Below are 26,203 nucleotides of genomic sequence, written 5' to 3'. Positions count from 1 at the left end.
ATGGCTTGGGTCAGGTGAACCTTAGTCTTCAGGATGACATCTATGCTCTTCAACACTTTGAAGAGGTCCTTTGCAGCAGATTTACTCAATGCAATGCATCTTTTGATCTCTTGACTGCTGCTTCCAAGGCTGTTGATTGTGGATCCAAGTAAAATGAAATCCTTGACAACTTCTATCTTTTCTCCATTTATCATGATGTTGCTCATTGGTCCAGTTGTGAGTATTTTTGTTTTCTTTATGTTGAGGTGCAGTCCATACTGAAGGCTATGATCTTTGATCTTCATTGGTAACTGCTTCAGTCCTCTTCACTTTCAGCAAGCAAGGTTGTGTTATCTGCATAACACAGGTTGTTAATGAGTCTTCCTCCAATCCCGATGCCCCGTTCTTCTTCATATAGTCCAGCTTCTCGTATTATTTGTTCAGCATACAGATTAAATAGGTATGGTGAAAGAATACAGCCCTGACGCACACCTTTCCTGACTTTAAACCAATCAGTATCCCCTTGTTCTGTCCAAACAACTGCCTCTTGATCTATGTAAAGGTTCCTGATCAGCACAATTAAGTGTTCTGGAATTCCCATTCTTCGCAATGTTATCCATAGTTTGTTATGATCCACACAGTCGAATGCCTTTGTATAGTCAATAAAACACAGGTAAACATCCTTCTGGTATTCTCTGCTTTCAGCCAGGATCCATCTGACATCAGCAATGATATCCCTGGTTCTGTGTCCTCTTCAGAAACCGGCCTGAATTTCTGGCAGTTCCCTGTTGATATACTGCTGCGGCCATTTTTGAATGATCTTCAGCAAAATTTTGCTTGCATGTGATATTAATGATATTGTTCTATAATTTCCACATTCGGTTGGATCATCTTTCTTGGGAATAGGCATAAATATGGATCTCTTCCAGTCAATTGGCCAGGAAGCTGTCTTCCATATTGCTCGTCATAGATGAGTGAGCACCTCCAGTGCTGCATCTGTTTGTCAAAACATCTCAATTGATGTCCCATCAATTCCTGGAGCCTTATTTTTCACCAATGCCTTCAGAGAAGCTTGGACTTCTTCCTTCAGTACCATCGGTTCCTAATCATATGTCACCTCTTGAAATTGTTGAATATCAACTAATTCTTTTTGGTATAATGACTCTGTGTATTCCTTCCACCTTCTTTTGATGCTTCCTGCGTCGTTTAATATTTTCCCCATGGAATCCTTCACTATTGCAACTCGAGGCTTGTATTTTTTCTTCAATTCTTTCAGCTTAAGAAACGCTGAATATGTTCTTCCCTTTTGCTTTTCCATCTCTAGCTCTTTGTATATGTCATTATAATACTTTATTTTGTCTTCTCGAGTGGGCCTTTGAAATCTTCTGTTCAGTTCTTTTACTTCATCTGTTTTTGCTTTTGCTTTAGCTGCTCGATGCTCAAGAGCAAGTTTCACAGTCTCCTCTGACATTCATCTTGGTCTTTTCTTTCTTTCCTGTCTTTTCAGTGGCCTCTTGCTTTCTTCATGTATGATGTCCTTGATGTCATTCCACAACTCGTCTGGTCTTCGGTCACTAGTGTTCAATGCGTCAAATCTATTCTTAATATGGTCCCTAAATGCAGGTGGGATATACTCAAGGTCATATTTTGGCTCTCGTGGACTTGCTCTGATTTTCTTCAGTTTCAGCTTGAACTTGCATATGAGCAATTGGTGGTCTCTTCCACAGTCAGCCCCTGGCCTTGTTCTGACTGATGATATTGAGCTTTTCCATCGTCTCTTTCCACAGATGTAGTCAGTTCGATTTCTATTCGTTTAAAGTCTCTTATTTCTCTAGGATATATTCCAAGGAGTGGGATTGCTGGATCGTATGGTAGTTCTATTTCTAGCTTTTTATGGAAGTGCCAAATCTATTTCCAAAGTGGTTGTACCATTTTACATTCCCAACAGCAGTGTATAAGTGTTCTAATCTCTTCACATCATCTCCAACATTGATTATTTTGTGTTTTTTGCATTAATGCCAGCCTTGCTGGAGTGAGATGAAATCTCATTGCAGTTTTGATTTGCATTTCTCTAATGGCTAATAATCGTGAGCATTTCCTCGTGTATCTGTTAGCTACCTGAATGTCCTCTTTAGTGAAATGCGTTGTTCATATCTTTTGCCCATTTTTTAATTGGGTTATGTGTCTTTTTGCAGTTGAGTTTTTGCAATATCATGTAGATTTTAGAGATCAGGTGCCGACCGGAAATGTCATAGCTAAAAACTTTTTCCCAGTCTGTAGGTAATCTTTTTACTCTTTTGGTGAAGTCCTTGGACGAGCATACGTGTTTGATTTTTAGGAGCTCCCAGTTATCTAGTTTTTCTTCTGCATTATTAGCAATGTTTTGTACAGTTTATGCAATGTATTAGGGCTGCTAACATTGTCCGTATTTTTTCTTCCATGATCTTTATCGTTTTAGATTTTATATTTAGGTCTTTTATCCATTTGAAGCTCGTTTTAGTGCATGGAGTGAGGTATGGGTCTTGTTTCATTTTTTTGCAGATGGATATCCAGTTATGCCAGCACCATTTATTAAAAAGACTGTCTTTCCCCATTTAACTGTTTTGGGGTCTTTGTCAAATATCAATTGCTCATATGTGGATGGATTTATGTCTAGATTCTCAATTCTGTTCCACTGGTCTATGTATCTGTTGTTGTGCCAGTACCAGGCTATTTTGACTATTGTGGCAGTATAATAGGTTCTAAAATCAGGTAGTGTGAGGCCTCCCTCTTTGTTGTTCTTTTTCAGTAATGCTTTACTTATGCAGGGCCTCTTTCCCTTTCATATGAAGTTGGTGATTTGTTTCTCTATCTCATTGAAGAATGTGTTGGAATTTGGATCGGAGTTGCATTAAATGTATAGGTGGCTTTTGGTAGAATAATAGACGTTGTTAAAATGTTAAGTCTTCCTATCCATGAGCAAGGTATGTTTTTCCACTTATGTAGGTCTCTTTTGGTTTATTGCAGAAGTGTTTTGTAGTTTTCTTTGTATAAATCTTTTACATCTCTGGTGAGATTTATTCCTAAGTATTTTACTGTAAATGGTATTGATTTGGTGGTTTCCTCTTTGATGTGCTTTGTGTTGGTGTAGAGGAATCCAACTGATTTTTGTATGTTAATCTTGAATCCTGAGACTGTGCCGAACTCTTCTATCAGTTTCAGTAGTTTTCTTGAGGATTCCTTAGGGTTTTCTGTGTATAAGATCATGTCACCTGTAAACAGATATCCTTTTACTTCTTCTTTGCCAGTCTGGATGCCCTTTATTTCTTTATCTTACCTAATTGCTCTGGCTAGGACTTCCAGCACAATGTTGAATAAGAGTGGTGATAAAGGGCATCTTTGTTTGGTTCCCGATCTCAAGGGGAATGCTTTCATGGTCTCTCCATTTAGGATGATATTGGCTGTTGTGTTTGTATACATGCCCTTTATTATATTGAAGAATTTTCCTTCTATTCCTATTTTGCTGGGATTTTTATCATGAATGTATGTTGAACTTTTTCAAATGCCTTTTTTGCATCAATTGATAAAATCATGTTTCTTGTCTTTTGTTTTATTTATATGATGGGTTACATTAATTTTTTTCCCAGTTTTGAACAATCTCTGCATACCTGGTATGAATCCTGCTTAGTCATGGTGAATTATTTTTTTGATATGTTGTTGAATTGTATCGGCTAGTATTTTGTTGAGGATTTTTACATCTACATTCATGAGGGATATAGGTCTATAATTTTCTTTTCTTGTGATGTCTTTACCTGGTTTTGGTATCAGGGATATGCTGGCTTCATAGAATGAGTTTGGGAGTATTCCATTCTTTTCTATGCTCTGAAATACCTTTAGTAGTAGTGGTGTTAACTCTTCTCTGAATGTTTGTTAGAACTGCAGTGAAGCAGTCTGGGCCAGGCCTTTTTTTTTTTGTTGGGAGTTTTTTGATTACCTTTTCAATCTCTTCTTTTGTTATGGCTCTATTTAGTTGTTTTACCTCTGTTTGAGTTAGTTTAGGTAGGTAGTGTGTTTCTAGGAATTCATCCATTTCTTCTAGGTTTTTGAGTTAGTTTAGGTAGGTAGTGTGTTTCTAGGAATTCATCCATTTCTTCTAGGTTTTCAAATTTGTTAAAGTACAACTTTTCATAGTAGTCTCATATGATTCTTTTAATTTCAGTTGGATCTGTTGTAATATCACCCATCTCATTTCTTATTTGGGGTATTTGCTTTCTCTTCTGTTTTTCTTTTGTCCATTTGGTCAGTGGTTTTTCAATTTTGTTGATTTTTCAAAGAACCAGCTTTTGGTCTTGTTAGTTCTTTGAATTGTTTTTCTGTTTTTTATTTCGTTTAGTTCTGCTCTAATTTTTATTAGTTGTTTTCTTCGTGTCTGAGGGTTTCTTTTGTTGCTCTCTTTGTTCAAGTTGTAGGGATAATTCTTTGATTTTTGTCCTTTCTTCTTTTTGTATGTGTGCATTTATTGATATAAATTGACCTCTGAGTACTGCTTTCACTGAGTCCCAAAGGTTTTGATAGGAAGTGTTTTCATTCTCATTGTATTTTATGAATTTCTTTAATCCATCCTTAATGTCTTCTATAATCTAGGCTTTTTTGAGCAGAGTATTGTTCAGTTTCCAAGTGTTTGATTTGTTTTCCCTGCTTTTTCTGTTATTGATTTCCACTTTTATAGCCTTATAGTCAGAGAAGATGCTTGGTAATATTTCAGTGTTTTGGATTCTGCTGAGGCTTGGTTTATGACCTAATATGTGGTCTATTGTAGAGAATGTTCCATGTGCACTAGGAAAGAAAGTATACTTGGTTGTTGTTGGTTGGAGTGTTCTGTATATGTCTATGAGGTCAAGTTGTTTTATTGTGGCGTTTAGATCTTCCATGTGTTTATTGAACTCCTTTCTGGATGTCCTGCCCTTCACCGAAAGTAGCATGTCGAAGTCTTCTACTATTGTCATGGAGCTGCCTATCTTACTTTTCATTTTTGATAGGGTTTGTTTTAGGTATCTTACAGCCCTGACTTTGGGTGCATAAATATTCAATGTGGTTGTTACTGCTTGGTATATTATCCCTTTAATCATTATATAGTGTCCTTCCTTGTTTTTTATGATGGATTTAACTTTAAAGTCTGTATTTTCAGAAATTAATATTGCCACTCCTCCTCTTTTTGGATTGTTGTTTGTTTGATATATATTTTTCCATCCTTTGAGTTTTAGTTTGTTTGTGTCTCTCAGTCTAAGGTGTGTCTATTGAAGGCAGCATATAGACAGAATGTGTTTTTTAATCCATTCTGCCACTTTCTGTCTCTTTATTGGTGCATTTAGTCCATTCACATTCAGCGTAATTATGGATAGGTACAAATTTAGTGCTATCATTTTGATGTCTTTTTTTGTGTGTTGTTGACAGTTTCTTTTTCCCACTTAATTTTATGTGCTGAGTAGATTATCTTTATAAATTGTCCTTTCCTCATATTCATTGTTGTTGATTTTGTTTCTGCTGAGTCTCTTTTTTTCTTGTGTTTTATTTTGGTGTGTAGGATAGTTTATCTCCTTTGTGGTTACCTTATTATTTGCCCCTATTTTTCTAAATTTAAACCTAACCTTTATTTTTTCATATCGCCTTATCTTGCTCTCCATATGGAGGATCTATGACTACATTACTTAGTCCCTCTTTATTGTTTTACTGTTGTCTTCTTTAACATAATAACATCGCTGTTACCCTGTTTTGAGCATTTTTTTAATCTTGATTTTTTTTTTATTTCCTTGTCTGGGTTGACTTCTGGTTGCTCTGTCCAGTGTTCTATTCTTAGGTTGATACCTGATATTATTGATTTTCTAACTTTAGAACTCCATTTAGTATTTCTTGTAGTTTTGGTTTGGTTTTTACGAATTCTGTAAAGTTCTGTTTATCTGGAAATGTCCTAATTTCACCTTTATATTTGAGATACAGTTTTGCTGCATATATGGTTCTTGTCTGGCAGTTTTTTTCCTTCAATTTTTTATGTAAGTCATCCCATTGCCTTCTTGCCTGCATGGTTTCTGCCAGGTAGTCCGAGCTTATTCTTATTGGCTGTCCTTTGTAGGTGACTTTTCGTTTAATTCCTAACTGCTTTGAAATTCTCTCTTTATTTTGTTTTTGGCATTTGATTTTAATGTGTCTTGGTGACTTATGTGGAGTTTGATGAGCATCTTGGATAGATATCTTCTCATCTTTCACAATATCAGGGAAGTTTTTCTGCTGACAAATCTTCAACAATTCTCTCTGTATTTTCTGTTATCCCTTCCTGTTCTGGTACTCCAGTCACTGGTAGGTTATTTCTCTTGATAGAGTCCCACGTGATTCTTAAGGTTTCTTTGTTTTTTTTAATTCTTTTATCTGATTTTTCTGCAAATATGTTAGTGCCAAGTGCTTTATCTTCAAGTTCAGAAATTCTGCCTTCCACATTCTTAAATCTGCTTCTCTGACTTTCTATTGAGTTGTCTACTTCTGTAATTTTATTGTTAATCTTCTGAATTTCTGATTGCTGTCTGTCTATGGATTTTTCCAGCTTATTAAATTTTTCATTATGTTCCTGAATAATCTTTTTAATTTCTTCAGTTGCTTTATCTGTGTATTCTTTGGCTTGTTCTGCATATTGTCTCATTTCCTTCCTGATGTCTTGAAGAGTTCTATATATTAATCTTTCATATTCTGTTTCTGGTAATTCCAGGAAGCCACTTTCATCTATAAGATCCCTGGATTCTTTGTTTTAAGAGCTCGTTGAGGCGATCATGGTCTGTTTCTTTATGTGACTTGATATTGACTGTTGTCTCTGAGCCATCTATATGTTATTGTATTAGTTTATTTTATGTTTGCTTACTGTGTCATAGTTTCTTGCTTTGTTTTGTCTTGATATGCCAAGATGGGTTGCTTGAGTGAGCTAGCTTGATTATTTTCACCTTTGGAGCTCTGATGTCCTATCCCGAGATGGCTAGAGCTGCTATCAGGTATATCAGTCTAGGTGTCCTTTCACTTTTCTTGTATGAATTCAGCTCAAGTGTTCAGGTAGTTGATCATCAAGCATGTGATACAGGCTCTGTCCTATAGTCTTAGAGGGGCAGGGGTGATTGAAATAGGTACCAGTATCTGGTTGCAGGAGGGGGTCACACTCTGAAGAAGGGAGGGGGCTGAGAATCATCCCCCATGTGTCTTTGAGGAAAGCATGTCCCTATTCCCTAGAGCATACAGGTGGATGGGTTCTGCAGATGGACCATGGGCACCCAGAGTTTTTGGCTGTAAGGACTGGGAGGTACCAGTTATCCCTGGACCCCTGTTGTGGGTGGCTGGGTGACCTGAGTGGAGCTACCAGTCCTCAGGCCCCAGATTTGGGTAGGTGAGGGCTGTGTTTAATAGGCAAAGTAATGTCAAACATCAAACACCCACCTGTCTGCCACATAGCTGAAACGGTTCGAATGTACCAACAAGGGCCTATTCCCCTGAAATCAGCCCACACAGGTCCATCCAGAGGGGAAAGGTACTCAAAGTCCATGGACCGTTTATGCCTGGACAGGAGCTGCTTCTGTTCTGAGCTCCCCTGGTTGGTGGAGCTGGCAAATAATTGCAAATTTATTCCCTCTCCAAGGCTGGGAGTATGGATCTAGGTGCTCACCTGGGCCTATCTCAGGCCCCGGGAGGTCAGCCGCTTAAGGAGGCTCGAGGGAGGGGGTTGAGGGGTGGGAAGGGAGTGGGGGGGGTAAAATATACGGAAGTACTTAGCTTTTGCCGAGAGTGCCGTTCTTCTCTGGTTCCGGAGGTGTGAGTAGGCTGAGTGGCTGGCTGCTTCTCCCTGAAGAAACTGTGGCCGAATGCTATTACCAGCCTACCGCTACTGCTCCTGGAATGGTGCCTGAGTGCTTTCCGCAATTCAGGTCTGATAACTCCTCTCCGCTTGTGAAACATCTCTTCTTCCCCCTGCCCCTCAGTTCATTTTCTAAGCTTGCTTTTGATGTTCAGGGCTCCTAGCTTGTCATAAATATAGTTGTTTCACTTGTTTTTGGGGGTCTTTGTTGTAAAGAGGGCTCACCGGAAGCATCTGTCTGTTCCACCATCTTAGCTCCACCTTTCTGTGCTCTTTTATAGTACTTTGCTCTTCCAAATTATTAGTGAAAACCATCAGAACTTTTAGCTTGCTATGGTACAGCAATACTTCTACTAATAAGTGTATGATCCAGATTTGTAGCTGACTCTTTTCAGCCAACGAGTTTGTAAACCTTCTTTTGAATCACTGTAAATTTCCTGATAAAAGAGTATAATGCTTTGCATATCTATCTTCTTAGAGAAATTTATTTATATGAATGTGGAAGACAGCTTTGTAGCGATAGGGCTTTCAATTCTAGCTCATTATTAAAATCTCAAGGTTATATAAAATACTGTCTAAAAATTTCATATTTTGTTGAATAAAAATTCTATCTCTATCGACTATCTGCAAAATATCTCTCTTGTATTTATATTCTAGGGAGACTCAAATATTGACAATTATAAATTATCAATAAATTATACTTTCCATGGTTTATATTTTTAAAGTGTGTAGAATCTACTTCAGTTCCATTAGGTTTTGTTTCGTGCCCACTGTAAACCAGATACTGTGATAACATTATCACGTGCTTAAAAGATGTTCCATTTATCTGTGGATGGGGGGTCATGCTGAGTATTGATTTCACACTGAGTCTAAAGTGTATATTTTGAGTTTGTCTCCAAATTGGATGTGAGCTATTCATATTTACTTTTGAGTTTTGTGGCTCTGAATATCTTTCTCGTTATAGTTAGTATGTTTTATATTGTTGGTTTTGTTCCCTCTCTTGCTTTTCAATGATATATATATTGATTATTCACATAATATATATTTGTAGTGACAAATACACTAAAAAAGCCAAAATTGAATAGTTAAAAAATGTGAAGTTATAGAATGTGAGTCTAATAATTAAAAATGTTAAGTGAAATTGCATTATTCCATGTATATTTCTAAGAAAGAATTATGATTCGAGTTGTAATAGGGGATAGCAGACAGTTTAAATCAGAGTTGTGGCCTTCCTCATAGATGATAATCATCTAAGTGAGAGGAAGCCAAGAGCCCAGTGAGGGCAGATAGCCATGCCACCCATTCTCAGGGACATACCATAGTCTGAACATACTGTGAGTCTGAATATATCTACTGTCCTCCATTTATAGTTATAAGCAGATGCAAGTTATTCACAGTATTCTTTTATTGAATGCTCTCATCCTAGGCTCCTGGTATCAAAGACTTTGTTTTATTAGTAAGAACATGGACATGGAGTCCTAGAGGAGGAATATGACTTCTCAAAGGTCACATGTGTAATAACTAGGGCCTTCTCACTTCTTATCCTGAGCTCTTTCTACCGCCTTGTCTTTCTATCACATTGTCCGTGTTTTGGAAGCATTGCTGTCAAATAAAATGTGTGACAAAGTTAAAATCAGATAAATTCAGTGATGTAAAGTTGTTTATCATGAGTAATTATACAGTATATCCTATCACGTGATATACATAAATAAGCATGGTTCACCTGTGCTGTGGTGTATAGTAGTATGTGTTAGTAAACATCATATACAGTAGTTAATGCAATATCATATATTTAATCACATGGTAGATATTAGTAGGCATGATCCATCAATATTATGTTAGAGTCTACATGTAGAATATCATGTAGAACTATACTACATGTTATCATTCATGGTATTCTGCTCCAGTAGTTCACCAAGCACCTGTCATCAGCATAAGCTTTCTGGGTGTCGACAGAGGGCTTCGCATGCTACCATGACACAAAAAAGAGACTTAATAGATGTTTAAATGATTAAATATTCTGCCTTTGGCCACAGTATCTCAGGATCACTAGGCATACTATTGGAAGACTGTAGATAATGAGAGACAGTAGTAATTGTGGGATGTGGATCAGCGTGATAGAGGGCAGGCTTCTGAGGGAGAAAGCAACATGCAGGGGAATGTGGCATATGAAAGCTTTAATTGTTGACCAGAGAAGGATGATGAAAATATGTGCCATGTTTGCCCAGATGAGAGCTATGTATTCTCTTCTGTCACGGATCCAGCTCCTGGCTTCCTTAGATCTATCTCCTATACCTTTCTTCACCTTCTTGCCAGGAGAAAACCTAGGCAAACGAGCACTAGCTTTTGCGCTGAGGGTGAAGGGCACATAATCTTGGGGAGATGTACAAAGGACAGGACATGGTATAGGGGTTAGAAGCCCTGTCAACCAAGTCTGAGTGACCTTGGGATGTCATGTCTCAGATCCCTCATTTTAAAAATGAAGACACTGGATTAGATGTCCTGTGACAAGCACTCTCCCTTCACCGCCACCCAACCAAAGGCCCTTGACTGGGTATGTACAATTAGGAGGCAAGCCTTGCAATATTTTAAGTTACATGAAACTCAGAGGCACGCAGTGTCGTGAGATTTAGTATTGAAGTCCTTTCCTTAACCTTCTTTGTTATAAAACCTAGTTTAAATCCGGTTTTTGGTTTTTTTTTTTTTTTTTTTTAACCAAATAGTGCTTTAAATTAAAGCTAGACAGATTTGGGGAGCTAAACTTATTTTTAAGAGCTATGTGATTATATTCAAACTCATTTTCTTTATCTTCTGGTGAAATTGAAAATAGCTTAGTTAGGAGAAAAAAATTAAAATCCCTTTCTGCTCTCCTTTTAGAATCTCTTGATTTTGCAAAAGAGCAAAACGTCATTTTAGATGCCAGTTCTTAAATCTCTGTTTCAGTTGTTTTAGATGATATTTCTAGGGGAACAGAACATTATAATTTATGTGAATCCTGTCCCAATCAAAACTACAGGCTTTGGATTTTGGGCAAAACACTCATACATTTGTAATAACATTAAAAATAATATATTTTTAAAATTTTACAGGTAATGGAAGCAATGCAAGCTGTTCTCTTGGCAGAAGTTCAACAGCACATGATGACCTTGAGAAAGATACCAATCAGCAGTCAACTAATATCTATAGCAGAGAAAGATAACTGTGAGATGATGCGGACCCTGCCAAAGAAGGAATGGGGCGAGCAGCTAGAGTTACAGTGCACTACAAACAGGCCTCTGCAAAGTAAGTACAAAATTTATTGGCATGATCTTCTGTGAGAACTTTTTCTAGTGCTTAGAACGTATTGAGAATGTGAGTTCACAATACATTATTTCTATAAGAACCAAGCTAAGTGTCTTGTTTCTGACCTACTCAATCAATTTCGTATTATTATTGTCATTTTTTAAAAGAACTTTCAAATGTTATTATAATCAGTAACTATTTTCTAGAAGAAAAATTTACGTTATTTATAAAAAAAATTTTAAGGTAACTGCTTAATAATGAAAACAATTAGTAGTAATAGCTTACTGGGATATATATTACAAAGATACCCTGATAATAATGGGTCCAAAATTTGTTTTTATTTTCTACTTTGATAATAGCAATATGTCAGTTTCTCTTTGATAGGAATAAGAAAAGTAGTACAGGAAATTAAACTGGTTTTGTATATGGACCATTTGACTCTATAACAAACTTTATCATTGTTACTTCATAATGATAATATTCATGCTATAAGTAAATCTAAATTTCTCCTTTAAAATGATATCCAATTTTTAAGCCCATTAGCTGTAATTTTTTAAAAAAGTGAAGTAAAAACTTAATTTTCAACTTAGTAAGCTTTTGAGTAATAATTTATCATAGGGGTGAATGTGAGTTTTTGTCATGCAAATGTGTTAACAAGCTTACATGTTCCAGGTGCCTAAAAATTGTCAGGTACTTCTTATAGCTCTCAAAAAGAGATTTTCTTTTTATTTATTTGACACTCAGAAAAATTATACTGTAAGTAAAATGTTAAATCTTAGAACAAGTATCATTCTTGGAAATGTAATTATTTCTTATTACTTTTATAATTCTACTAAATTGAAGAGTATTGCATAGTTAGAGGTGATGTGTAGCAAGAAAAATTTCCATTTAGTATATTCAATGAAGGCCAAAGATCAAAAGAGGTAGAATATTTTCTAATGCTAGGACATCCACTAATCCCATAAACCAAACACTTTGCCATGGAGTCGATTCCAACTCATAGTGACCCTATAAAAAACCGGTTGCCATCGAGTTGATTCTGACTCATAGGGACCCTATAGGATAGAGTAGAACTGCCCCTCAGGGTTTCCAAGGAGCGTCTGGTAGATTCAAGCTGTCGACCTTTTGGTTAGCAGCCTAGCTCTTAACCGCTTCACTATTAGGTCCCAGCAGCCACTAGCAATGGTAAATCCAAAAAATACTTTGAGGAGGGTAGATGGTCCTTTTGGGCCTTTTAATTTGTTTGTCTTTGTTTTTCCATAAATTAGCTTTAATTACCTAGAAAACTCACCTATGTGAAGATGCTCCTTTTTGATCATATAACATCATCATAGGTATATTATACTTTTCTAGCAAGAAGTGGAAGAATTCTCTTAAAATTAATTTTCAATGATTACATTTAAGTTCCTGAATCCATATAGAGAGCCTCTCACCCATTTTCATCTATGGTTTCTTCTAAAACATAGTGGGATGGATGACATTTTCCAGCCCTCCAAAGTCAGCTAATGTCATTCGTCATGTGTCAAGTCCCATTAAGTGGCATTCTGAGCCTCGTCCCTAATCTTGAGAGTCTATCTTATTTATTTTCTGCGTAAGAAATTTTTGGCAGGTATCATGGTAAAATTTTACAGGAGTTTTGCTATCATACTGCTTACCAATATTTGCAATTTTACAGGAGTTTTGCTTTCATACCGCTTACCAATATTTGCAATTTACCAAGTTGGGCCTAGTTCTGTCCCTAATTCATTCTTGGGTATGAGAACTATTGATACTATGGAATTTAGTCTTACTTTCATTAAAGACATATATATTTTAAGTTCCCTATGGGGCAGCTCTACTCTCTCCTGTAAGGTTACTATGAGTCAGAATCGGCTCCATGACAAAGGGTTTGGCTTCTTTTTTTACTATCTTTTGATTGATTATGAAAGATCCTCTGACAATAGTCCTAGAAAATTGAGGGTTAATTTGTGATTAAAAACTGGAACACCAAAATATTAAAGCTATTTTAAATGTTGGTGAATGAAATTTAGAGTATTATATTTGAAAAAATATTGACATATTTATAAAATTCTGAGTATATGTTTTCTTGGATGTACTGCTTGTAGAAAAGTATGAACTGCAATCAAATTCAAATGGGAAGCACATAACAGGCATATTATACTGGATATTAATATTGCCTTTTTTTCTCCTTGGGAGATTTATTTTTAAACAATTTAGAGGAACTTAGTAAAATTACAGTAATATCTAAAAGATATGACTTCATTGCTAGTTTTATGTAGTCCATTGATTTAAAAAAGCAAAAGCCGTTTTATTTCAAATTTGCTGAGACAAAGGGTTAAGTAGATGGTATAGGTGCTTTTCACTGGGTATGTATTCCTCAAGTCTCATAGGCAGATTGACTTAGCTCAAGTGCCATTGCTACATCTATCATTTTACCAAATATGCTTAGGTTAAAACGGCATGTGATGTTTAATTTTGTTAGGTCCTTACTCATTTGTCCTCTGTGAGCTGCCTTCCTCCCACCCCCCCTTTTTTTTTCTTTCTTTGTTTCTTGGTAATGCATCTTTGAATCATTTGCAAAGTTACAGATGTTGGCTTTGTTGTACAGTGATGCACCATGTAACGTCTGTTCAGGCAACGTCCACGACAGCAAATACATCCATGATCCCATAACGTTATAATAGAGTTCAGAAATCCCAATGGGAGGATGGAACATAGTGGATGAAACTGGATGTAGTGAATGCAGCAGCTTTTCGCACGTAACATGGGTATCTCATGTCTCCTGTACACAAAGGATTGCACTATCAGGTGTATAACCCATTGCCGTCGACTCAAATCTGATTCATAGTGACACTATAGGACAGAGTAGAACTGCCCCGTAGAGTTTCCAAGGACTGCCTGGTAGATTCGAACTGCCGACCTTTTGGTTAGCAGCTATAGCATTTAATCACTACTCCACCAGGGTTTCCTATAATGGTGCAGTACATATATAACCTAGAATACATGTATCTTGGTGGTCATACTAAATGGCTATGTTAATGGCTTATATATGTACTGTACTGTACTTGCTATTGTTATTTTAATGTGAACTTTCCCTAATTACAGACAAAAAGTTTACCATATAACAGTGTATGCTTCTACTCGAAGGCAGCAGCATCTAAGAGATGTGTGTATTGCACATCTCTTGAGTGTTGTAGCATTGCCTCCCCGTTTAATTTTCTTTAGAAAGTATTACCGTGAAGTGCAGCATGGCTCCTAAATACAGCAAAATCAGTGCTAGGGAAAGCAGTGGCTAGAGGCAAAGGAGAAGTGTTGATCTGAAAGGGAAACAAAAGGTTATTAAACAACATGAAGATGGAAAATCAGTGTGCTATTGCTCACAATATAGGCATGTTAGCACAACGTCCAAATCACGTAACATCCTGTTCCACAGACCATATTGTGGATGTTAAGTGATGCATGACTGTACATGGATGCTCATAAACTTTTTTCGTGCTGAGGTGGAGTATCTTTGATTTACCAGCATTATGATAATATGGCAATAATGAGTCACAAGGAAATAATAATAACAACAGCAATAACAGTTGATAATACACTTCAGCACTATGCTAAGTACTATACATATGCTATCTCACTTTTTCCTTTAATCCTCATTAAATTCACACAGATTCTATGGTTTTGTTTTCAAAATTTGCATCATTTGTGTAAGCTACTTCACAGTTTTTTTAATGTCCATATTCAGTGGAGATGAAATTTCAAAGTCCAGGTGTAAAGAACTCGCTGAGAAAAGAAGAATTCCCATGGTGCTATCTAGACTTATCCTGAGCAATTTTTAACTTTGAATACTATTTTTGATATGCTAATTTTATACTAATTTTTGAATTTGGTGTACTAATTATGGAGATGTGAAATAATAAAGATCTGTGTTTGTATGTTTTTCAAACAAAGAAGTAGTTAATACATGGATTGACTCTGGTGTCCCAACTGGATTCCTGTATCAGGTTTTGCTTTGCCCCATACGGCATTCCATATGTGCTGAGGGAAAAGTGGAAAGTCCACTCCACAGAGGGCTACCCCTGATGTGTTCAGTTTCAAGTGTACCTGGTTAGGTACTCTATGTATTTTATGTTGTGCTTTTAACTAAACTCTCAGAAAAGGCACAAGAGGCTTAAAATAAGTTCCGTGCAAAGTAACTATGAGTTGAAAATAATACTAAGTAATGCAAACTTAAGCAAATTAGATATAAATGGCATTAGCAAACTTCTCTTAAGCTACTTCAGGAAGTGTGTGTGTGTGTGTGTATTCCTTCCTTTCGAAATTTCTATTTTTATGTGTATTTTATAATGGGCATAATGTTAATACACTAATAGTACCTTCCTTTCCTAATTCTCAGCTTTTCAGGACAATAACAACAACAGCCATGGCTTAGTATTTTCTAAGTGCCTTGCATGCCTTAACTCATTTATTCCTTCTGTAGAAAACATATATGTATTGGTGGTGCATTCCTCACAGTTCTTTCTTGCTGTTTTTTCAAGGAAAGTGTCCCAGCCACAGCCTTTGATGGATTGAGCTAGGAAAGGCAGATGGGATAGGCTTGTGATTATGCAGAGCTAGTGACTTGTTCACTGCTCTTATCTCCAAGAATGTATAATAAATTTTTATGTACCACTCCTCTATGCCTCTATGCACTGATCTGAGAGTTGGAGATACCATCAAGAACAAATAGGAACTCTCATTTGGGGATTCAAACTAGCATAAAATTGTGTCAAATGCCACTAAACAGGCTGTGGCAACAGCACATCAAAGAGACACTTAGCCCAGTCTTTGAGAGTGAAGAAAGCTTCTTGAAAGATAAGATGCCTAAACCAAAAACAAAAGGATAAACAGGGTTTAGCTAAGCAGAAGATTGGGGTGGGAGAATGTGGGAGAAGACTACCAAAGTTACCTATGTCTCTTTCTCCTCCAAGAGTCATCTGACTAATAAACCGTTGAATGAGAAAGCAGGACTTTAGGAAAAAACCCATATGTGTTTAATTTAATCTCTGTTGACCATCTCTGTCATCTTTGAATCTCACTGTGCCACCACCTTCCTTTTCTAACCTTCAGCCTTTCCAGACAACAACAACAGCCATGATAATGATGCTGATGGTGATGATGATGATGATAACAATACCTAATGCTGATATGGCTTATTATTTTTTTAAGTGTCTTACCTCATTTAATCCAGACAACAATCCTGTGAGGGGAGGTAGCATTTCTATACCTATTTTATCCTTGAGAAAACAGATACAAAAAAGTTATATCACTTGCCCAGGGTCATGTAGCCTAAAGTGACAGAGCTAGGAATCGAACCCAGCAGCCTGACTTTACCATCTAGATTCTTTGTCACTATATTTTGTTGCCTCTCAACTAACCACAATTCTCCTTCACCATTTCTTAGTTCAACAAGTATTTACCAAAAGCCTCCTATATGGCAGTTACAGAGATAAATATTACTCAGGTTGGGGATTGCAAAGCATCAAAAAAAATGAATATTTGGCATGACAACATAAGAAAGATTTTCTAGATGTAATCAATCGACAAATATTGAATGCTTAATTTCTACAGAACTCTGGGCATGGTGCTATAAGCTATTCTACTAAAGATGTCTTTAATACTAATGATTTTTATTTGGAGTATAAATTTATGTAAGTATAAATTTTAGTGATTAAAAAATAGAAAATTTTACGGCAATCTGTTTTATTCTTAGTAACTAGACATGCTATCTGTTAAATGCTAGAAATGTAAAAGATTTGGCATATACATATTAGTTAAAAAAGGGTAAGTGTGTGGGTGTGGTAGGAAGAGAGGAAGAAACAAAACACTGGATTTTAAAGTTTAATTTGAATTATCTAATAGGCAATTTTATTTAATTATCAAGGTATTCATGTTATATGAAGACAAATTTAAAATTTAAGCAAATAAATTATTTAAAATTATCGCCTAGAATACATTGCATACATTTCAAAAAACACTGTAGAAATTTGAGTTTAATATATGTCTTGTCTTGTTTTTAGCTCCTTGTAAACGTGACAGAAAAATTTCATTATTTCCCTTTTTCCCTCATATAAATTCTTCTGAACTCCACTGCTTCTGCCCTCTGTTAAAGATTGCATTACTTTAGAAAGACTGATAAAATTCACTGCTGCTTTTCCAAAGGTAGTTTCATCTTTCATGGGGACTGAGATTGATGATTTTCATCTTGGCATATGAAGAACTAGAGTATTTCATTGTCTTTTTTCCTCCTGAGCAGTTAGAATGCCAACCTGGCCCAACTGAGCAGATGGTAGCAACAAGACATTGAATTAAATATTTTCTTGGTAACAATTGTGCAGGCACCACTTTATTGATTATTGTCTGCATACCCATTTGAATTTATTAACAAAGAGAAACTATCTAGATTCTATCACTGAAATCAATGTGTTTTTGCAATATTGTTCTCCCAAGCTGAGACTGGCCTCCTGACACTGACCCTTCAAGGACAGGGATCAGGTCTATTTATCTCTTTTCCTGCCATCACCTAGCATGGACCTTCTCCTAGTAGCTGTTAGTAAGTGTTAACTGAATGGATGGTTGAGTGGATGGATAGAGGGATAGTTTGTACTGAAGATTCAGCTAACTCCTAATTAGTAAGAGAAAAAGGAGACAAGGAAAGTCAGCCAGTTGCTTTTCTTTAGCAGCCTGATACACTCTTCCACACACTGAAACCTGTGCTCTCTAAGCACCATCATCCTGAGACCTTGTGGTCTACACACAGCAGACTCATAATAAATTTAAAATGGATACATGAATGAATCTAGCTTGTAAGCCTCCGGTAAGTTTCTCTTTCCTAATGGTTATTTATTTGGCTTTTGACTACATATCTGTGATGATATGCTTTCAATCTGTTATCCTCAGAGAGGCCTGGAGCCTTGCCTGAAGTTGGTCTTATTTTTCCCCATTCAGCTATGGCTTTGCCGTGTTTCACTCCATCACCCCCAAGTCTTGGCAGGAAGTACTTAAGTAGCTGGTTCCTCAAACAAGATTTCCTCAGTATTTGAATTCACATCCCTGTACTCTGACTTAGCTGCCTCTCTATGGACGTCTAGCTCATTGCTGGTCTCAGAGCACTCTTTACAATCCAGCTTGCTTGGGTTAGCTTCCTCCATAATGGCTCCATCCCTACTACTTACCCTGGGAATTTGTGTGACATTAGTTCCTTCATCAAAATACAATTCCGTTAGCCAATATGAGATATTCATTCCTAGTTCTGGAAACAATTTTGGTAAGAGTAGGAGCTAAGTTCCTTGAGAGAAAAAGCAAAAAGAAAAAGTCAGCTTTTTATTCTCACAAATAGAACAGTGCCTGGCACATGGCAATTGCTAGAGAAATGATGACAGAATGAAAATTATCTATTTGTCCCTGTACTGTTAGAGTATCCCAATCCCATAGAATGCAAAGCATCCTGCTGAACAGAGCCCTATCTTTTCTCTTTAACTCTTTGATGTATCTGCCTAATTCTCAGCCTTGCAACAATTTGAATAACTTCAAAGTATCTTTTGTTAAGCACTTACTATGTCTGAGGGATTCCCTAGGTGGCACAAATGGTTAAGCACTTGACAGTTCAAACCCACCCAGAGGTACCTCAAAGAAAGGCAGTCCTGGCGATCTGCTTCTGAAAGGTCACAGCCTTGAAAACCCTACTGTGCAGTTCTACTCTGCACATAGGAGATTGCCATCAAAGGGGTAGCAACTAACAGCAACAACACGACTATGTTTCAATGTTCAGTACTGACATTTTTAATCCTGTCACTGTCTATACTCCTTGTATTTCATTCTAAGACAGTGTTTATCACTTTGCACTCTGTTTACTTGCCTTTCTTTTCCACCACCCTGAACTCCTTGAGGGTAAAAGTTGGAACTTATTAATCTTGTACTCCTCACAGCTAATGCACTGCCTAGCATGTGGTGGGTGCTCATTAAATGTTTGTTGCCTGAGTGAGTGGACGAGTGTTAAATGACAGTGACAGGCATGTATCACAGAACTCTGGTCTCAGACAGAATGGAAGAATGCTAAATAATATGTTAATAGTCTGTAGACGAGAAGAGAATGGAAAAAATCATCATGGAGTTAACAGTTTTTTTTCTAAAGTGATAATCCAGGGGCATTTCTTCAAATTTATCTGCTTAGTTTAGGAGCAATTTCTCTGTCTAGAGAGCTACGAGGAAAAATTAATGCTGACAGATGTTTGAAGGCATAAAACTGAGGTAGAGCACTTCATTTTCAATCCCTGAGAAAAAGCTACAAGAAACAAAAATAGTCCCAAGAAGGGTTGTTATTTATTTATTTATTTTTATCTTACCTGCTACAGATGAACGTGGGCAGTTATTTCTATCTATGCTGGAACACCTGTCCTCTATCCAGATAGTCCTGCCAATCTGGGGGCAATGTAAAAGTATCATTAGTAGCTGAATATACATACATACCCAGTCAAAAAACCAAACCCAGTACTGTCGAGTCGATTCCTACTCATAGCAACCCTATAGGACGGAGTAGAACTGCCCCATAGAGTTTCCAAGGAGCGCCTGGCAGATTCGAACTGCCGACCCTTTGGTTGGCAGCCGTAGCGCTTAACCACTACGCCACCAGGGTTTCCATACATATGTAGGATGGGGTTTATGTGAGGTCCGTGAGTGGTGCAAACATTTGTGCATGACTACTAACCTAAAGGTTGGTGGTTCGAATCCACCCAGTGACACCACAGAAGAAAAGCCTGGTGATCTGTTTCCATAAGTTTACAGCCAAAAAAAACCCATGAGATAGTTCTACTTTGTAATACATGGGGTTGCCATGAGTTGGAATCAGCTTGATGGTAATGGGTATAGTGGTTTATATGAATACTCTCCCAGCCTCTTAGGTTTGCTCTCATCAGAATGAGGTTGAACTTGAATTTTTACAAAATATAAATGGAATGGTACTCACCTCTTTCAGTCCTAGCACTCACTTTATAGCCAGTGTTTTGTAATGCCCTTTTATTCAAATCCACCAACTGCCCTTTGGAAACCCTATGGGGCAGTTCTGCTCTATCCCATAGAGCCACTATGAGTTGGAATCAACTTGATGACAATGGGTTTGGTTTGTTTGGTGCTTTTACATCGAACAATAGTGAATGTCCTTCAGGAGATTTAGAGTCCAGATCAAGTAATGCATTTTAATTTGCTGTGGTTCTTGGTGCCAGTTTGCGGTTATTTCTCTTCGTTTATGTTTGGTCTCAATCTCTCGCCCTCCTTGAATCAGTTCTTAAATTTTTTCGAACTTGCATATACTAATATTAGGTCTAATATCTCATCTTCTTTGGATGTATTCCTATTATGTACTACTTATTGACAAGTTTGGAGCCCGCTATCCGTATTTTGTGGGTGTGTGTGCATTTATACAGACATTATTGACTTCTTTATCTAAATATATCTTTAGCTGAAACAATTAAAGCTAGGGTTATTAAGTGTTTGCTATTAGACATTTTCTAAAAATAGGATGTATTATTTCTCTTTATCACTTTAAAAATAATTTGATTTAATGAATAGAATTTTACCAAAAAAAGTAACTTTGAAATGTGCTTTTCCATGTGTTTATATAAATATCCAAGGAGTAATTTCAAAGGTTAAACTTGATCTATCTCTTCAAGCCAACTACTTAAGTCCAGAGTTATTATATCATCAGCTTCCCTTATGGCATTGATTTGTATTTATTTCAAATGCTGTGTAATTTATTTTATTGTGCTTTAGGTGAAAGTTTACAGCTCAAATTAATTTCTCATACAAAAATTTATACATATATTGTTACATGACACTAGTTGCAATCCCTATGATGTGACTCCCCCTTTCCATCCTGGGTTTCCTGTGTCCATCCAACCAGCTCCTGTCCCTTTCTGCCTTCTCATCCTACTTCCAGAAGGGAGCTGCTCATTTAGTCTTGTGTATCTGTTTGAAATAAGAAGCACACTCTTCACAAGTATTATTTTATGTTTTATAATCCACTCTAATCTTTGTCTGAAGAGTTGGCTTTGGGAATAGTTTCAATTTATTGTTTTATATGACATAACGGGCACTGTGAAACAATGTTTCAAAAGATAATGGCAAAATAAGTGTGACAGAGTACGGAACTGCGTGCTCACCTGTGTGGATCAGTAACATTCCTATTGCTATGTGTCTGAGAGGTTCTAGTTGATCTCTTTTCTGTAGTGAAAATGTAGGGAGATCTCTAGGTAGCACTTAGACACTGTAATGTGCCGGTGTTTAATGTCAAGGGATGCAAAGGAGTTTTTAGCATTTTCCTAGGGATCTTATACTTTGAACTCTCCAAATTAGCTAAAGTCTATTGACTTGTTGAATTGGTGTATATGTTGCTGTATATATTTTAAACAACAATAAAAAAATAAAAATAAACCCCCTCCCCCTAAAAAGGAGTGTTTGGTGGAGACATGGCAATTTTCAGGACCTAAAAATTATTTTAATATTGGTTCCTGATAGTAAGGAATTAGGTTATTTTCAAATGTTTATCATGCCTTTTTGTTACCTCTGTAACACTTTACTTTTCAAAGGGTTTTAGCATGTCTTTTTATTTCTCCTTACAGATATATAATAAAGTGAGCTGTTGCTCATTTCACTTGAGAGTAAACTGTGGCACCAGTACACTTATGTAGCTTTGATATGATGATGAGACTAATTGGAAAATGCATTATACTAGACTGTGTGCTCCTATTTGCTAACCCCAGTTTCTTTTCTGTTAATCACACTGTTTCATGGAACATCATGTGGCAGATAGGATTTATAAGACAGTAAGCTTGTTCATCTATGAATATTGATGTATTTCCCTTTAGCTGGATTTGAACCATTCTCTAGGATTTTTATATTTCCATTGGCTTATTTTAAATGAAAATATATTACACATTAAAAATTGAGTTAAAATATTTCTACAGCTAATGGCATGATATTCATATTATAAAAGCCAACTATTCATCACATATATAGTTTGATGAATGTTGTATGTTTATAAATTGAAGATAGTCATTTCATTTCTTCCATAGTAAATTTGCTTTAAATATTAGTTTATTATATATATTGGCTCGTGTTACAAATATTTCCAGTAAGCAAACACAAATCATTTTTATATTTAGCATATAAAATGTATCTTAACTTGACCATTAAAGCATCTATTAAATATTCAATTAAAATGAGTTTTGATCCATTTTTTAAAATTAGTGGTCAGGTGTTCGTGGAAACAAGCTTGCAAGATATTTCTAAAACACAATTCACTTCATTTCTTATCCTGTATGTTTTGTCAGAGAACTCCTTAATGTAGCGGAAATTGGATTTGGTGTGTATTTTTACGCCAAATCAAATTGTGCAGGCGCCACCCTTGGCTTTCTCCAAACATCACCAAGGATAAGATTCCGCCGCATGCAGCTTAAGAAAGCACAGCCCTTTAACAAGTCCATGCTGGAGAGTGCAGCTACAAGAGCAGATTTTACTGGAAAATCACGTGTCCTGTAACACCATTACAGAACAGCATTTAAAAAATAAGTCTACTTAGTTGAGTTTTGACTCCTGGAATTTGTATGTAAGGCATATGTATGGTTTTTCAAGATAAATCACATGTTTAAAGGGTACTGGAAAAAAATGTAGGAGTGAAACTACAATATAGTAGTGACTGATGGTATAAGGCACTTAGAAGCTCCAGTTATAACAACTATATGAAAAGAGTGAAGGCATTTTAAGTCATGTTACTTACAACAACTGGCAGGTTTCCCTTTCTAGTTGTACTGGATATCATCTTGCTTTCCCTGTCTTCTCCTTGCTCAATCCCCGTTTCCCCAAATTCACAATCTGTGTTTATAAATTTTCATATTTTTAATCTATTCTTTTAATGTATAGCAGTAATCCAACATTATTAATTCCTTCTATAAAATTCAGAAATGAAAAAAGTCAATTAAACCTTTATAGGTTTTTCTAGTGTAAAGTATTGCTTTACATCACAACTTATAAAATTTTCCATTTTGAATTCCTAATGAAAAGACCTATGTGCTGACCCCATGTACATAGTTGCTCAAATATCAGAAAAAAAAAAAAAAAAGCCACTATAAAATAACTTCTACACTAGAACATAAATTGGGTTGTTTTCAGCTTCATAGTTGAAAATTTGCAAAATATTAGGGAAAAAAAGCCAATGTTATTCAGTAATCTTCATTTCATATGTAAAAAATAGAAATTTCTAAAAATTCTACCAATGACTAGTTTACTTTGGTAATTTTAGAGATGACCTACCTTGGTATTTTTAAAACTTTTATAAACATCTGAGCCATTTGTAAAATAAAATAGACAAAACTATATTTTATTAATTTAAATTTACAATTATACATTTAAAATAACATACATTACAAAGGTAAACGCTGAGAACAAGGATATTTTGATGAATTATAAAATTTGAAATTAAGGTAAGATGGATAATGGATGAGTCATATAAACTTTTGGTTTCAACATCCAATTCATTTTTTTTTTGTAAAATTTTTTTTAAAATAATTTTTATTGTGCTTTAAGTGAAAGTTCACAAATCAAGTCAGTCTGTCACATATAAGCTTATATACACCTTACTCCATACTCCCACTTACTCTCCCCCAATGAGTCAACCCACTCCCTCCTTCCAGTCTCTCCTTTCCTGAGGGTTTTGCCAGTTTCTAACCCTCTCTACCCTCCCATTTCCCCTCCAGACAAGAGATGCCAACACAGTCTCAAGTGTCTACCTGATACAAGTAGCTCAATCTTCATCAGCATCTCTCTCCAACCCATTGTCCAGTCCCTTCCATGTCTGATGAGTTGTCTTCAGGAATGGTTCCTGTCCTGGGCCAACTGAAGGTTTGGGGACCATGACCGCTGGGATGCTTCTAGTCTCAGTCAGACCATTAAGTCTGGTCTTTTTATGACAATTTGGGGTCTGCATTCCGCTGTTCTCCTGCTCCCTCAGGGGTTCTCTGTTGTGCTCCCTGTCAGGGCAGTCATCTGTTGTGGCCGGGCACCATCTAGTTCTTCTGGTCTCAGGATGATGTAAGTCTGTGGTTCACGTGGCCCTTTCTGTCTCTTGGGCTCGTAGTTATCGTGTGACCTTGGTGTTCTTCATTCTCCTTTGATCCAGGTGGGTTGAGACCAATTGATGCATTTTAGGTGGCCGCTTGTTAGCATTTAAGACCACAGATGCCACACTTCAAAGTGGGATGCAGAATATTTTCATAATAGAATTATTTTGCCACTTGACTTAGAAGTCCCCTTAATCCATAGTCCCCAACCCCCCACCCTTGCTCCACTGATCTTCGAAGCATTCAGTTTATCCCAGAAACTTCTTTGCTTTTGGTCCAGTCCAGTTGAGCTGACATTCCGTGTATTGAGTATTGTCCTTCACCTAAAGTAGTTCTTATCTACTAACTAATCAGTAAATACCCCTCTCCCAGCCTCCCTCCCTCCCCCCTTGTAACCACAAAAGTATGTGTTCTTCTCAGTTTATACTATTTCTCAAGATCTTATAATAGTGGTCTTATACAATATTTGTCCTTTTGACTCTGACTAATTTCACTCAGCATAATGCCTTCCAGGTTCCTCCATGTTATGAAATGTTTCACAGATTCGTCACTGTTCTTTATCGATGCGTAGTATTCCATTGTGTGAGTATGCCATAATTTATTAAACCATTCATCCATTGATGGACATCTTGGTGCTTCCAGCTTTTTGCTATTGTAAACAGGGCTGCAATAAATATGGGTGTGCATATATCTGTTCGTGTAAAGGTCCTTATTTCTCTAGGGTATATTCCAAGGAATGGGATTTCCGGGTTGTATGGTAGTTCTATTTCTAATTTTTTAAGAAAACGCCAAATAGATATCCAAAGTGGTTGTACCATTTTATATTACCACCAGCAGTGTATAAGAGTTCCAATCTCTCCGCAACCTCTCCAACATTTATTATTTTGTGTTTTTTGGATTAATGCCAGCCTTGTTGGAGTGAGATGGAATCTCGTCGTAGTTTTAATTTGCATTTCTCTAATGGCTAATGATTGAGAGCATTTTCTCATGTATCTGTTAGCTACCTGAATATCTTCTTTAGTAAAGTGCGTGTTCATATCCTTTGCCCACTTTTTGATTGGATTGTTTGTCTTTTTGTGGTTGAGTTTTAACAGAATCCTGTAGATTTTAGAGATCAGGCACTGGTCAGAGATGTCATAGCTGAAAATTTTTTCCCAATCTGTAGGTGGTCTTTTTACTCTTTTGGTGAAGTTTTTAGATGAGCATAGGCGTTTGATTTTTAGGAGCTCCCAGTTATCTGGTTTCTCTTCGTCATTTTTGGTAATGTTTTGTATTCTGTTTATGCCTTGTATCAGGGCTCCTAAGGTTGTCCCTATTTTTTCTTCCATGGTCTTTATCGTTTTAGTCTTTATGTTTAGGTCTTTGATCCACTTGGAGTTAGTTTTTGTGTATGGTGTGAGGTATGGGTCCTGTTTCATTTTTTTGCAAATGGATATCCAGTTATGCCAGCACCATTTGTTAAAAAGACTATCTTTTCCCCAATTAACTGACACTGGGCCTTTGTCAAATATCAGCTGCTCATATATGGATGGATTTATATCTGGGTTCTCAATTCTGTTCCATTGGTCTATGTGCCTGTTGTTGTACCAGTACCAAGCTGTTTTGACTACTGTGGCTGTATAATATGTTCTAAAATCAGGTAGAGTGAGGCCTCCCACTTTCTTCTTCTTTTTCAGTAATGCTTTACTTATCCGGGGCTTCTTTCCCTTCCATATGATGTTGGTGATTTGTTTCTCCATCACTTTAAAAAATGTCATTGGAATTTGGATCAGAACTGCATTGTATGTATAGATGGCTTTTGGTAGGATAGATATTTTTACTGCGTTAAGTCTTCCTATCCATGAGCAAGATATGTTTTTCCACTTATGTAGGTCCTTTTTAGTTTCTTGCACTAGTACTTTGTAGTTTTCTTTGTATAGATCTTTTACAT

General features: G+C 36.6%; 1 protein-coding gene across 6 annotated transcripts in view; it reads left to right on the top strand.

Moving 5' to 3' along the window:
- Positions 1–26,203, top strand: part of WDR72 (WD repeat domain 72) — a 970,312-nt gene that overhangs the window by 783,534 nt on the left and 160,575 nt on the right. For all 6 annotated transcript variants that reach the window (XM_049903404.1, XM_049903402.1, XM_049903403.1 and 3 more), the window contains one exon: positions 10,933–11,125. In XM_049903404.1, the coding sequence (XP_049759361.1) occupies positions 10,933–11,125 (193 nt within the window). The remainder of the gene's footprint in view (positions 1–10,932; positions 11,126–26,203) is intronic.

The sequence above is a fragment of the Elephas maximus genome, chromosome 12, assembly GCF_024166365.1.
Source record: "Elephas maximus indicus isolate mEleMax1 chromosome 12, mEleMax1 primary haplotype, whole genome shotgun sequence".
In the NCBI taxonomy this organism is placed as follows: Eukaryota; Metazoa; Chordata; class Mammalia; order Proboscidea; family Elephantidae; genus Elephas; species Elephas maximus.
The sequence above is the reverse complement of the archived record's forward strand: the minus strand, read 5'-3'. Positions and strand labels throughout refer to the sequence as shown.